A 14,006-nucleotide genomic window follows, 5' to 3' on the forward strand; every position below is an offset into this window, starting at 1 on the left:
GTGTCCCGTGCAGGTACAAAACCGTTCTGGTCTGAATGAACCAGTTGTGGGACCAGGGGCGCCAACCGTGTAGCCAAACCCTTGGCGAGGATTTTATAATCAGTATTGAGCATCGCCAGTAGTCTGCAAGAGCTGAGTTCTAACTGGTCCTTGACAGGTTTGGGGAGCGACACCAGTAGCACCTCTTTGCGACGCCGGCAGAGATGCCGTCTGTAGTGCCTCCTCGTAGAGACAGAGAAGGTGAGGCACAAGAGTTACAGAAAAGGATTTGTAAAAGTCGGACAGGAGGCCATCTGGGCCTGGAGTTTTACCTGCAGACAATGCATTGATACTATCCTGTACCTCAGAAAGTGTCAGCGGTGCCTCCAGTTCTCCCCACTGATCGTCTGTCAATCAGGGCAAGGTGATTAAGAAAAAAACTTTGTTGTATTCTGTCTGGCCTATTGTTGCAGTGGAGCAGTAAAGCAACTCGTAATGTTGGGTAAGCTCAGAGTGAATTTCTTGGGGGGTATGGAGTATATTCCCATTTGCTGAGTGGAGTTCGGTGAGAGGATTGCGGTCATGGTATTGTCGAATCAGCCAGGCTAACAGTTTGCCCGATCTATTAGCAGAAGCATGTGTGCGTGCTGAGTGGGCTGCATAATTTAAACAGCGTAATCTCTCTAAAAGGGATACATATTCTGCCCGGGCAAATGACAATTGTGTCGTCTCTGAGGGGTGTTGGGTAGTGTACTGTTCGTGGTGCATCAGAGCTCGTTCCACTCTAGTCAGGTCGCGCTCGATGGATTTACGCAAGTTCCACTGTGTGCCCATACAGTGGCCGTGATGAAGGCTTTAAATGCTTCCCTTTCAACCAAGCCAGAAGACGCCGTGCCAGTGCTATGCTCAAAGTGTTCAGGAATCGCCTTGTCTAGTGATGCCTTAAATGCTGTGTCCTCTAACAACTCCGGGCGGAGGCTCCAGGTAGGAACGTTTGAGGGAGACATGTCCCATCCGTGCACAGTGCAGAAGTTGCAGATTGTGTTCTGAGTGAGGGCGCCCCAAATAGTCGGTCCCCAGCACTGCAGGATATAAGTTAGTTGTGCACAGAATTCTATCTAGACGGATATGCAATTGGTGTGAAACTGAAAAATACAAATAGACTCTGGTGTTAGCATTACATTGGTGCCAAATGTCCAATAATCACCAGTTCCTGAGCCAGTTACCCAATGCGCGTGCAGCCACCACAGTAGGTAATAGTGGGAAAGATCGGTCCAAATAAGGATCCAGTACACTATTAAAATCACCCCCAATAACCAGGGAAGGTCACTCCAACGAGAAAGCTGGCTAGATAGCAAATGAAGGAATGAGGCCTGATCTGTGTTCAGATCATATCTGGAACCCAGCACCAATGCACAGCCAGCAATGTGTCCATATACCAGGGCATATCACCCCTGCGCATCAATAATTTGGTCTTCTGACACAAAGGGGATGCCCGGTCTGACCCAAATAAAGGCTTCTCTGGCATAGGAAGAATAGCCTGTCGCATAGAGTTGCCCTCGCCATCGCCGCTGCAGTCTAGCCACCTCTGGCTGTGCGAGGAGAGTTTCCTGTAAGAGCGCTATATGAATTGAGTGTCTCTTAAGATATGAGCATATGGAATACCTGCACGCTGGTGTATTTATGCCTTGCACATTCCACGCAAGGATGGCAAAGGGGTTCAAGATGGGTCATTGTGTTGATAGTGTCCAGAAGTCCAACCGTTAGAGACAGCGACGAGGTTCCTGCGGGTTAACGGGTAAAAGGATCCCAGACTCCATACAATAACAAACATATACAATACCGTTAGAGCAGAAGAACAACTGGTATCTGCCCAAACGGAGCAACTCATATATTTAGCGAAACCAATGTAAGGAAGAGGTCTCCGCTAATAGGAGAGTGGGATGGGCAAGTTGAGATGTGTTCGACTGATACTAGGACAAGACCCCTAGTCCAGCATAAATGCAGGGGTCAGCAGCCGCAGGATATGTCAGCATATATAGGAGGCATAGGGCAATGTGCCATCCGAGGATCTTTCGCCGGCCATAGGAGACACCAAAACCGGTTCCAGCGCCACCAAGCCATCCGCAGGACCACGGGGAAGACAGCAGAGACACCATCAGGGCAGACTTGGATTGCAACAGAGTGGGTCCTCCCAGGTTCCCCATGCAGCTCCTTCCCTAACCAAAGGTTGTCGGTCGTGAGTCGGTACAATAGGTTTAGAGCAAGTCATCTGCTGTCTGTGGCGTCACCGTGGGATGGGCGGAGGATCCCACTTCAGATGAGGTTTTGAGGGAGGAAAAATCCTCTCCATTAGATTGTGAGAGCTCTGCTTCTGCATCTGAGACAGTTGGAAGGGTATTAATGGGTGCTGCAGATTGCAGTGCACAACGTCGTTCTTGTATAATTTTCCAGATCGGGGACATGCTTCACCGCTCTCAGGGCGACCACTCATTTTCTGCGATTTCTCTGTTTGCGGGATTGCAAACCCCGCATTGATGGCTTCTCTGCTTCTGCGTCACACCTACTGATCCAATCCATGGACTCCAGTCATTCCCAGGCTGCTTCTGGTGTGTCAAAGAGGTGCGCCTTGCCATCAGTTGCTACTCGTAGTCTGGCTGGAAAAAGGGGGGAGTATGACAAGTTAAGAGCACGTAGTTTGCGTTTCAGTGGCAAGAATGAGGCACGTTCTCTTTGTACGGCAATTGTATAGTCTGGGAATAGCATGACCTGGGCGTTGTCCACTCGGATTGCTTGGAGCGATCTGACTGCACGGAGGATAATATCTCTGTCTGCGTAGTGTAGCAGGTGAAGCAGAAAAGGAAGCAGACCAGTGCCCGGCAGGGGGCCCTGGTAGGAACCCCGTGCGCTCGTTCCACGGAAAAGAAAGGTGTCAGGTAGCCCTCCAGACCAATTCCTGGAGCCAGGTTTCAGAGTAGTTAATCGTATCCAGGCCTTCCGCGCCTTCCAGGAGGCCTATGACTTGAATGTTATTCCTCCTAGTACACCCTTCAGCATCCTCTACACGATGCTCTAGTATTTCTATCCGGTCCAGTTCTTTCTGTAGCGAAGACTCCAGATGATCTGTCTTAGGTGCCAGGTCATGGAGCTGGTCCTCCAACACGGGTGTTTTGTCTGCTAGGTTGCGGTGATCTGCATGGAGCAAGGTGAGGTCGCTAGCCACCTTATCAATTGTACTCTCCAGTGAGGTCCGAGCTTGCTCTAAGGAGGTGCCTATGCATTCCACAGCTGCTAGCACTGCGTCCAATTTGTGGCTGTCCGGATGGAGGGCCTCCGACAGTGGCTTAGCTCCAGTCCCTGAATGAAGGCAGCCTGCAACCGCAAATGTGTGTTCCAAGGGGGACAACGTGGACCAGCGCAGATCTCAGCCTCAGGAGCCAGTCAGACTTCAATTAGTAGGGTTGTGTGGGGCCCGCTTGCATGTGCCGCCTGGTGGAACAGGCGTAGTAGCACGAGCAGCTCCCCCTCCACTGCAACCGCATCACTGGGGGGGTCGTTCAGTAATTGCTCCGGTGACAAATAATAGTAGTGTCTGACTGCACCAACACAATTGGAAAAGCCTCAGGAGGGGGCAGCCAGACAAAGCAGAGTCACTCCCTTTTCCCATAGCTTCGTGCACCACGGTGTCCAACTATGGGCTCAACAGCAGGTCAGTTATAACACATGTATACAGTCCCATACCCTGTGATTTGCAAAAGCAAAGGTTTCTTGCAACTACAGCAAGGCTAATACTAAAGGTACATTGTAAGTGGGAAAGGTGTTCTGGACTTGCATTGTGCGCTTTGTGATGCACTGGGGGGGGGGGGCATGAAACTGCCTTCTCCCTCCTACTTCCAGATTGTAATCCTATATATCAGTAGTCTAAAATTGCGATTGCAAACAATTGATTGATAGCATGAAAGGGAAGCTGGCCCTGAATTAAATCTTACACTTTGTGAATGTGGGCTCTTGGCACTGGGGGAGCAGACAGTGGTCCAGGAGGCTGCCATTTCCATTCACAGAATGCCCAGGTGAAGGGACGGGGAACGAATCATTACAAAAGTAGAAATCTGCAAATGCAGAGATGGAGGTCTGCTGGCTTTCACAGGCCTCCAACCTGCATTTGCAGTCTTTCATAGGGATGATCAAACTGAATCCTGCATCATTATCATTAATAGGATAGAGATTCTTTGAACCGTGTTGAATGCTGTTTTTGCACTGTGATGAATTTGTACATCTATCACCTGACAAAAAACAATTGTGGATCTTATTGCAGACGTTGTGCAAACATTACAGCTGTGATGTGACCCAAGATGAGTGTGCCAGCCCCTTAGATCCCTGTCGGTCAATCCCCAAGTACAACTGAGAGTGTTCAGGTAAGTTGAGAAATGGCAGCCAATGACTTACCACCATGAAAGGGAAGATTAACCCAATGATGTAGAGTCCAGTCCAATTCAGGGAGCTAATGATCATGAAGGCGCTGGCTCTAGCCTCCTGGCTGAGGATCTCAAGGCTGACGACAATGATAACTCCGGCTGAAGAGAAACCAAAGGCCTGGTGAGAACAAGAGGATACAGAAGCCCACCACATTTCTTGTTTCTATTGCTTATATTTGAATGTCACACAGATATGTAGGTTAAACTCCCTGGTATAAAATTGGATCCATCAAGCAGCCCAAATTGTGCAACATTTTAGAAGATAGAGTCAAAGACCTGGCTCCCAGTGATGACACACATACAAAAGCACACATGCAAGAGGTCAGCCAGTTGACCCTTGAAGTCCACCTCCTAGTCCTGAGTACAGCTGGGAGCAGGTCTAGTCCTTTAGATCTCTACACAGGCCGCAAACAGCAGGACCAGTCCTCTTCTGTTCTAACTCAGGTCTAGAGAGCATTCTGATCAGGTGTGGGTCAGATGCCAAGCTTTGTAGGTTTCACTAGCCAGTGTGTGCGGGGTCTTTCCAGGACACTCCCTAACCAATGAGAAAAAAGCTCCCATAGGCAGCCCTTCCACGTTTTCAGCACATCCTGTTTGCCACACTGCAAACTATCCAGCAATGCACTATTCTGAGGTAAATCCAACATGGTCAAATCTTTATGCCCTTGAAAAGAGTGTATGTGCCAGCCAGGGGTGTTTTTAGGGAAATGATCTGTTGCTGCCTCCTCCTCAGCTACACCAAACTGATTCTGGGACCAACCGCCCCTCCCACTGGACTGGTACTAAACTGGTTCCAGGGGACCAATGGAAAAAAGGCTTCTCTTTCCAAAGTTTCTGTTTATACTTTACTATAAGTAGGCAGGCCTCACCCTGGTCCTTTTAAAGTTAATGATGTTCCTGAATCCTATGCAGCTGCCCTTCGTGAGCTGATATCATCCACGTGCCTGACACCCAGTTCTTCCTGTGAAAATGCTCAAGTCATAGTTTCTACTCTAGGAGCAGTTTTCATACCTCAATAAGGTGAAGCAGCGGCAGGGCCACTTTCAAGCAGACTAATGCTAATTAGTCCACTGGAGTCTCAGGCAGGTAAAGTGTACATTTTTAAAAGTCACTACCACTTTAGGTTTTCTCATAGGACAGCTACAGCCCTTCACAATTAAAATACCTTTTGGAGGCTAGTCACTGTAGGTGCATGCCAACATTAAATTATTGCAGGTATCACATTTAAATACTAGGCACCCTACCTTGTGGCCTAAAAGTCCTACTTAGGGATGTCTTATTTACCATTTAAAAGTATGGTTATTTCCTCTCAAAATGATTATTTTGACAGATTTGTGTGCAGCTTTAAAGTCAGGTCTGACATCATGTTTCCTTTGTAATCACAGCAGAACATGTGCTTCAGTCCACAGGTGACCTTTAACTTTTCTCTGCTATTTGTGTATTTTCCTGCACCACAAACTGTGGACTTACTGTCCAGTTAAATATGTCAATTGGGGATTAGCCAATTTTACCATGTTTTTAGGGGTCAGAGTACATGCAGTGGACAGCAGTGCCACTGTATACAGAATTAAAAAACAGCAATACCAGTCAGTAAACAGTGAGGGTGGCCACACAAAAAGAAGCATGCTATCCCATTAACCTTCTTGTTAGTTTTTGTATCAGTAATTAATAATACACTAAAATGAAAGTAAATAACCTTATCTATAGGAAATACTAAGCACGACTAGGTAATAATAGAGTATCTAGCGAAGCAACGCGTGTATGAACAAATCACATCCATTTTTTTTAGATGTCTCAAGATGGCCGCAACAATGAAGTCAAGCGTTCAGACACCATTACTAAGCTAGGTCTTGACTGTAAACTGTTTTATCTATCAATTGGCCAGACCATTTGTTTGCAATAAACGAAGAGTGGGCTTTGGGTCAGCCCTTTGCTAATGATTGGATGGCTTTGTTGTCTTCAGTCCCTGCTCCTGAATCTATTACTTTCCTTCCTATTACTTTGTTTGTCTTGCTCGGAGTATTTTGGCCTCACATAGTTGTGATTACTGTAGATGAGTTGTATCATTCTACTGCTTAACTTAGGGGGTCTTTTTTACTTTACTTTCAGATCTCCATGGTAGTTCATATGTTTTCTTGTCCACTTTCCTGTGAGCTGTGCCCCTCCTATTTATCCTCTGTATGTTAAATGAAATACTGCAATGTTATGTTGTTAAAAACATGAAGTTCAGAGATTATTAGGATTTGCCAACTTTTTTCCCACCCCTTGCCTTGGTGTTTAACACTCCTCACTCTGCTTAATAACAATTTGTTGACACTTTGAATCATCAAAATAAGGATTAGTTTTATCTCCATTTATAAAAACATATTCATTTCTAAGAATGGCTAAAATGTATTTTGGGTTAGCATTTTTGTTTAATGTGATTATTGTGGCTCTTGTTGCACAGCCCTTTACGTGCTTGCTCGCCATAAGCCTTTGCTCAAAGGATACATGTGTTCTATTGGTGATAGTAATGTACTCACAGGGTCCAATTCCAAAGAATAGGATGAAGCAGAAGATTAGAACAATGCTGCAGGTGGGAACCCATACGTATAAGTTCTGAAAAGGAAAAAGCAATGTTTGACAAAATTAACCAGCTAATATATAAAACAGCCTGTACAACTGAAACATCAGCATTTACACAGAAACCCATCGCATTACCCCAAGCCAGAAAGCTTACTCAAACCCTATTGGCCCTATTATGATGCCTCTGTTGTGAAACCCATAGGACTCCACTTGCCAAGAGTTAGCAGTACCAGATGAATCAGTGACCCCACAGGGTATACCGGATTACAAGTGGGACCCTGTGGTTCCCCTTACAAATAAGAAATTATTGGAAAATAAGCAAACAGGGCTGAGTTCCCTAGTAAGTCTACATTTGCTTGGAGATTTAAGATGCTGCCATCCAAAATCTCAAGAGGAAACAAAATGGGAAGGTGTTGTTTCTGTGGATCTAATAAATCCAATGGGGTTGGTAATCTCTTTTACTGGCCCCACTAGAGTTCAAGAAACATTGTAGTCCTAAGTGTAGAGATTCTGCACAGTAACTGAGGAATAGATTAATTCTAACAATTACTATACAGGGAAATCCTGAAATCACCTGCGGCCTTGACCTGAAATCAAACACTCACTGTATGGGAGATCCTACAAAGAACCCCAGGCCACAACCTGAATCAAACACTCACTGTACAGGACATCCATCAAAGCAAGTATGTTCAGAATCCCAGTCAAACAATTACTATGCATGGTGATCCTGCAAATCAATGAAGGCTTTTAACCCACTCAAACAAATATTGTACTGGGAAATCCTGCAAAACATCCAAGACCTGGACCCAATCATACACTGACTATATGGGAGATCCTGCAACGAATGCCAGGCCAGGACCAAAATCAAACAGTCGCTATACCAGAGAGCCTGCAAAGCAATTGAGGCCTGGTCTCTAATCATACAATCACTATACATGATGCTCCTACAAAGCACCACAAGCCTGAATCCCACTCACATAATCACTGAAGAGGGAGATCCTGCAAAGCAGGGGTCTCCAACCTTTCGAGTAGTGAGAGCTACTTTTGATCAGTGAAAATCATTGTGAGCTACTGAAGGCTAAGCTACTCGCTCATTATTACCAGATTCCCCTACACCCAGCTTAATTGACGTTAAGCCTAATACCCATAGAGCAGGATACTATGGTTTGAGTAAAATGCTTTGACTAGGGGCACTATGGCAGAGTTGCCATGTGTGTCAGTGAGAGGATTGTCTTTGGGGAATATATGAACATGTGTGCCTCTGAATGGGATATATGTGGACAGGTGACTGAGAGACTGTGTTCTATGTACTTGTGGCACAGGACATACCTTTCATCATATGTGGTACCATTACATGTACACAAACATACAATTATTTTGATAAATAAGAGAAATTTAAAGTGCATGAAAATGTTCTGCAAAAACGTTCAGAATATGGAACATTTTTAGCACTTTAAATTTCTCCCACTCAAAATAATGGTTGTATTTTTCACCTATAAATATGGCACTGTGTTGAGAAAATTAAACTGAAGAGTTAACTTTGTTATATGGATTCTATAATACTCATCATTTAAAATGTTGTCCCATTTCAAAGTGTCAAATTTACAAACACCAGGCATCTTGCCCCCAGTGGTCTGTAGACATCGTGCCATATTTATAACAGAAATATTTCAGTTCTAAATATTGCACAGTGTCTACTGGCCTCTGGGAGCAGCAAAAGGCCCAGTGCATGTAAATGCGACACTCTGAAATGGGAGAACAGTTAAATGAAGAGTTAATCATTAAGGTAACTTTTCATTTAAATTTTCTCGCATTGAGAAGCATTCAGAAAGATCATTATGTTCTCACATTCTAATATTGAATCAAAAAGGACTTTTATTTAAAAATTAAATACTTCTGTCTTTCAGGTCTTCATCTCTGTGCCCAATTCTGGCCCATACATTTGACTTAGCCCTGCTCATTATCAGGCCCTGCAGCCTGATGATAATAATGTAAAGCAAACACAGCCTTCCCTTTACTTTAAAAGAAAAATGTGACCTTGTGTTTTGCTTATTCAAAAATGAACTCAAGGTGAACTTCTCTGAAGGTGTCTGGGAGCTACTAGGAGCTCTGATCCTCTGGTTGGAGAAAACCTGCTGCAAAGCAACTCGGGACTGGACCCCTATCACACACTCATTATAGGGTGACCCTACAAAGTAGCCAAGGCCTAGATCACACTCAGACCATTGGTGAACAAGGTGGCTCCTGCAAAACATCCCACACACTCAAATTTAAATTGTATTTACACTTTCGACCTTACTGTCCCCAGGGAGCAAAATACACTGGTTGTTGGATTTGGAAAAGGTAAGGGTAGGTAAACAGAGGGTTGGGTGTGCAGGGTTTGGGGTAGGGAAGCTGAACGGTTTCCCATGCCAGGGATGAAGAAGACATAAAAATTAGATCCAAATTAATCTAAGCATGTGGGAATTATACAGAGTCCAGGCTATCTCTACAATGAATGGAGCTTGCTGGAGGTGCCTACGACTAGGGCATGTATGGGTCCTAGCTTGTGTTGAACTTTTTTTTGGCTGCTTTCTGTTTGACCATCAGAGGTGCATGGTTCTTTGCCACTGTTTCAGGCTACTATGATGTTTTCAGTGAATAAGGCTGTTATTCCCCTTAAGTCTCTTTAGGGCAGCTTTCACCATCTTGTAGCAATGCTTTGGTTGTATTCAACCCCAGTCTTTTGGCACAGTGGGTCCATGCTTCCCCCAGAGATCAGCAACACAAAAGGAGGATGAACAGAGAGCTGAAACCTTTAAAACACTTATACTCTGTCACAGATCTGGATTAAATCTATCATTCTTTTACTCACCATGCCCCCCAGTTTGGACCCAACGACATGCAAATCAGTCTTGACCCTGCTCTCCAGGGGAACAGTCCTCCCTGAACCAGAAACAAGCATCCTGGGACCAGTTTTGGGGTATCATTTCTCATTAGTCAGGCTAGCTTGAATCTGGTGGCAAAGTGAGCAAAGGACCCACGTCTGGGCACAGCCTGATCACTTAGGGCGACTTCAGAGACACAAAAGTATGATGGACAGTGTGCTGAAACTTTTCAAACACTCACCCCCAGTCACAGATCTGGGTTAAATCCATTGTTCTTTTGCTCTCAGAAACTGGTCTCAGAATGCTTGTTCCCCGTCCAGGGAAGACCTGGCCTACCAGTTCAGGCTGGACTGTTTGCATGGGGAACAGGCTCAAGAATGATTTGCATTTGGCTGGGTCCAAACCTGCCTAGAGTCATTTTCTGATGCAAAACCATCCATACCACATGACTCCTGTCTTAGAAAAGACAGGAGTCATGCCCACCATCCCAATGGCCAGCACAGGGGACCAGGGTCATGCAGGGTCATGGCCATTGCACCCTCTGCCATGTATGGGGGCCCATTTCAGGGCCACCAGTGACACCTTAAAAAAAAATACTTACCTGTACTTATCTGGGATGGGGTCTCCCATCCTCTGCTGTCCCTCTGGTGTGGGTGGGGGTGTCCTGGGGCCTGGGGAGGGCACCTGTAAGCTTATTCCATGGTGTTCCACCATGAATATAGGCCCACAGGTCCCCTAACGCCTGCCCTGACCCAGGCATAAAAAATGGGGCAAAGCAAGCTTTGCACCATTTTTTGACCCCTCCTCCCTCCCTCCTGTGCCCCATTTTTGCACGGGCGTATAAATATGGAGCTAAGGCCATAGAGTAATTTTGTTTGCACGAGAACGCCTACCTTACATCTCATTAAGGCAAGGTATGTTTCCACATCTAAGAAATTACTTTCACTCCATAAATATGACCCTAATTTGGTGCAAACAGAGTATAAATATGCCCCTTAGGGGGATATTTACAAGAAAGTGATGCATCAGCTATGATGCACAATTTTTCTTGCACTCCACTACGCCACTGACATCACCATGTATTTAAACTGCGATGCACCATGGCACACGTTAACACACTAATGTCAAAATCTTTGACATTATTGTGGCGCATTGGTCGACTAGCGCCAGAAATGATGGCTCTAGTCCAGCAATGCGTGGGGCGTCCCATTGGAAACAATGGGAGCATCACTTTAACGCCTGCCTTGGGCAGGCATTAAAAGTGACAGGAAAAATAGCGCAGGGAAATCTAGTAAATTTTACTGCACCATTTTTCAGGGCCTCCTAATGGGGGAACGCCCCCCCTTGCATACATTATGCCTGCTTGTATTGAGCTACTTTGTAAATCTGGTGCAGGGAAAAGGCCACATTAGCGCCACCTTAGCATCAAAAAAATTGTGCTATTGCAGCGCTTAGGTGGTGCTAGGGGCTTGTAAATATGCCCCCAACTGATCAGTGGAATTATGCAAGGCATGCCAGACTGGAAGCTCACTCATGCACTAACTATGCACATGTATCCTCCAGAGCAGCAGATGAAAGGTACAACTATGAAAAGCACCCATGGTCTAGAACTCACTCAAACATAACTGCTTTGAGATGTTTCTTGAAATGTTTTGAAAATGTGGATCATGTCAGAAACTGCAATTTTCTTCACCTATGGCATCTGATGAAAGAAAAACTCAACATTTTCACATTTAGATTATTACCTAAGAATATGTTTTAGGGACATTGTCAAGTGAAATAAAAAATAGGAGGGTTGAATCTACCCCAGATTTTCAGGATACCCACCAAAGATATGTATATGTTGTATACAATTAATCTAAAGGGAACACATTTGCATAGTTAAAGGTTAGCCTGAAAATCTGGCTTCCTGCACTTACATTGGCCACCCCTCTTCTAGAGCCACATGTAAGATGGAGGTGCATTGTTAAAAAGTACCTTTTTTAAAAGATTGAGGGTCAGAGCACACTCACCTGCATAGATAGGGTCACAGTGAGTAGAGCTAGAGAGGTGCCCATCGCCCCTAAGGAAGACAGCAGCAGCATTTTTCTGCCACACTTGTCGATGAAGAGGCTCTGAGAGGCAAAACAGAAAAACATGCATCTTGAAACAAGTTCATTCTCAGATCATTTCCCCACTGTTCATTCCAGTGTTTGAGGCAGAGAGGTCTCAAGCATAAGTTAAGGACTAAGAAAGTAGACATAGCAGCAGCTGCCAATAGTGCAGTGGCACTGGGACCCATTAGTATGAGGGAGACTCTCTGCACCACGTTGTTTATGGCAGCAAGCAAGACACAGAAGCAGTAGCGTAGCAAAGCTGCGATGTGCACTGATGCAAGCAAGGAAAATAACTACTTTAACTGCTGTTGGGGACAGTAAAATACAACAATTACCAGAGTTCTAGGCCCTGGTGCCACTGAACCTGCTGCTCCAATGGTAGCTACGCCCCTCAGTAGAAGGCCCATTTCTCTCTTGCATTAGGGCACCTGGCATCGCTGCTGAACATAGAGCATGCTTTCTGTTATAAGCACATGATAAGCAAAACAGAAGGCCATAGAAGATAAACTGTCATTCACAATTTTTGTAAATATTCTATTTAAGCTCATATTGCTAAATATGTATTAGACGTCATTAAGAGTATTGAACCTAATGTGAATAAATAACCACTGGTACACTCCTGGCTTACCTTGGAATGTGATGCCAATGGACTAACTGGAAGTTTGCTTTGGAATGTTGAGAGAGCTCGACACTCAGATGTGTTCATGAATAAACAGCTTGAATTTACTCTTGGCCAGCGTGATTACTACAGACCAAATTTGGCGACGAGGATGGGATTTTGCTGAAGATACTGCGCAGGGGGCAGTTGAACTCCTCACCCCAGGTTCCAGTGACAATTTTTTTTTTTTGGCAGTGACAATTTTCCAACCTCCAAGTATCCAGATGCTGTGAACTGAGAACGAGGTGGTGAAGGCATCCTCATTTGACGCCCCAGGAGCAACGCGCAGTGGCACGGTACTGGTGCCGATCGGGAGAGCTGAGCCAGTGCAGGTCGAGAGGTGAGGTGTTGGAGGTCGTGCCTCGCGTGGCGCTTCTGGGAGCAGCGCTCGGTGGCTCAGCACTGCCGTCGATTGGCAGAGCTGTGGAGCGCTCCTCAGGCTTTCAACCGGTGTAGACCCTAGTGGGAGTGAGTGCGGCACAGGAGAGACGGATGACGCCGCTTCTCCAGGTAGGAGGTGCGTTGCTGAGGTGCTGACTCGAAGCCGATCATCCGCGGAGCGGCAGTAAGAAGCGACGTGTGGGCGGTGACGGCAGATGCTCCTGGGCGGAGTTGCAGGCTGGAAGAGATGTGTTCCCAAAAAGGCAGAGTGGAAAGGAGGCGTATTTAAACGGCCCCAAGGCGTGTCTTGTCACCGCTGAAACGTGAACTTTGAGTGTCCTTGACGCGTGCTCTCGGCTCATCAATTTCTTTGTTGATTCGTTATTTTTTTGTTTTTTGGCACGAGCGCTCAAATCCTCACAGTACAAGTGACTAAGGTTAAAGCAGGGATTCCTTGTTACTGGGGAATGCCTTTGGGGAAGAATTAATGTTCATTGTACTAAGCGACCACTTGTGCGTATCAAGAGTAAGCTTGGGAATCCAAAGATGCATGCAGGCCTGTTCTATGACATTTAATCCAGGTTGTGGAAAAATCAAAGTTCAGTCTTTACTGTGTAGAAATACGTTAAAAGAAAAAATATATAAATATATTTATATTTGTTTTTTCAAGAAAAAACTACCATACTATAGTGCAGACTTGCATATGTATGTATCGAATTAACAAATACACGGGATGCAAGTTAGCCTAAATATTCACACATGTGAATAATTTCAAGAATCCTTAATTCATAGTGGAGTATAGCAAGTTAAGTACAAACTAAGACAAATTGAGAAACATATTTTATTTCCTTTCGTTTGTTCTCTGGGATGTACTAAAGTATCAGAGTAACTGTATTAAAATATCCTTACGGTTGACGTCACAGACTCTTAGTCAACATGGCTGCTGCTAGCATGTCACAACCCCCTCCATTCCTAAATGAAGTAG

The 14,006-nt window shown here is 45.2% G+C and overlaps 1 protein-coding gene across 1 annotated transcript in view; it reads right to left on the reverse strand.

Annotated features, from left to right (window-relative positions):
• LOC138266409 (solute carrier family 2, facilitated glucose transporter member 11-like) overlaps nucleotides 1–14,006 on the reverse strand; it is a 364,472-nt gene that overhangs the window by 33,090 nt on the left and 317,376 nt on the right. The window contains exons 9-11 of the mRNA XM_069215178.1: nucleotides 11,899–12,000; nucleotides 6,977–7,052; nucleotides 4,426–4,553 (exon numbers count right to left, since the gene is read on the reverse strand). Coding sequence (XP_069071279.1) covers nucleotides 4,426–4,553; nucleotides 6,977–7,052; nucleotides 11,899–12,000 — 306 coding nt within the window. The remainder of the gene's footprint in view (nucleotides 1–4,425; nucleotides 4,554–6,976; nucleotides 7,053–11,898; nucleotides 12,001–14,006) is intronic.

This window comes from Pleurodeles waltl, chromosome 11, assembly GCF_031143425.1.
Source record: "Pleurodeles waltl isolate 20211129_DDA chromosome 11, aPleWal1.hap1.20221129, whole genome shotgun sequence".
Taxonomy (NCBI): Eukaryota; Metazoa; Chordata; class Amphibia; order Caudata; family Salamandridae; genus Pleurodeles; species Pleurodeles waltl.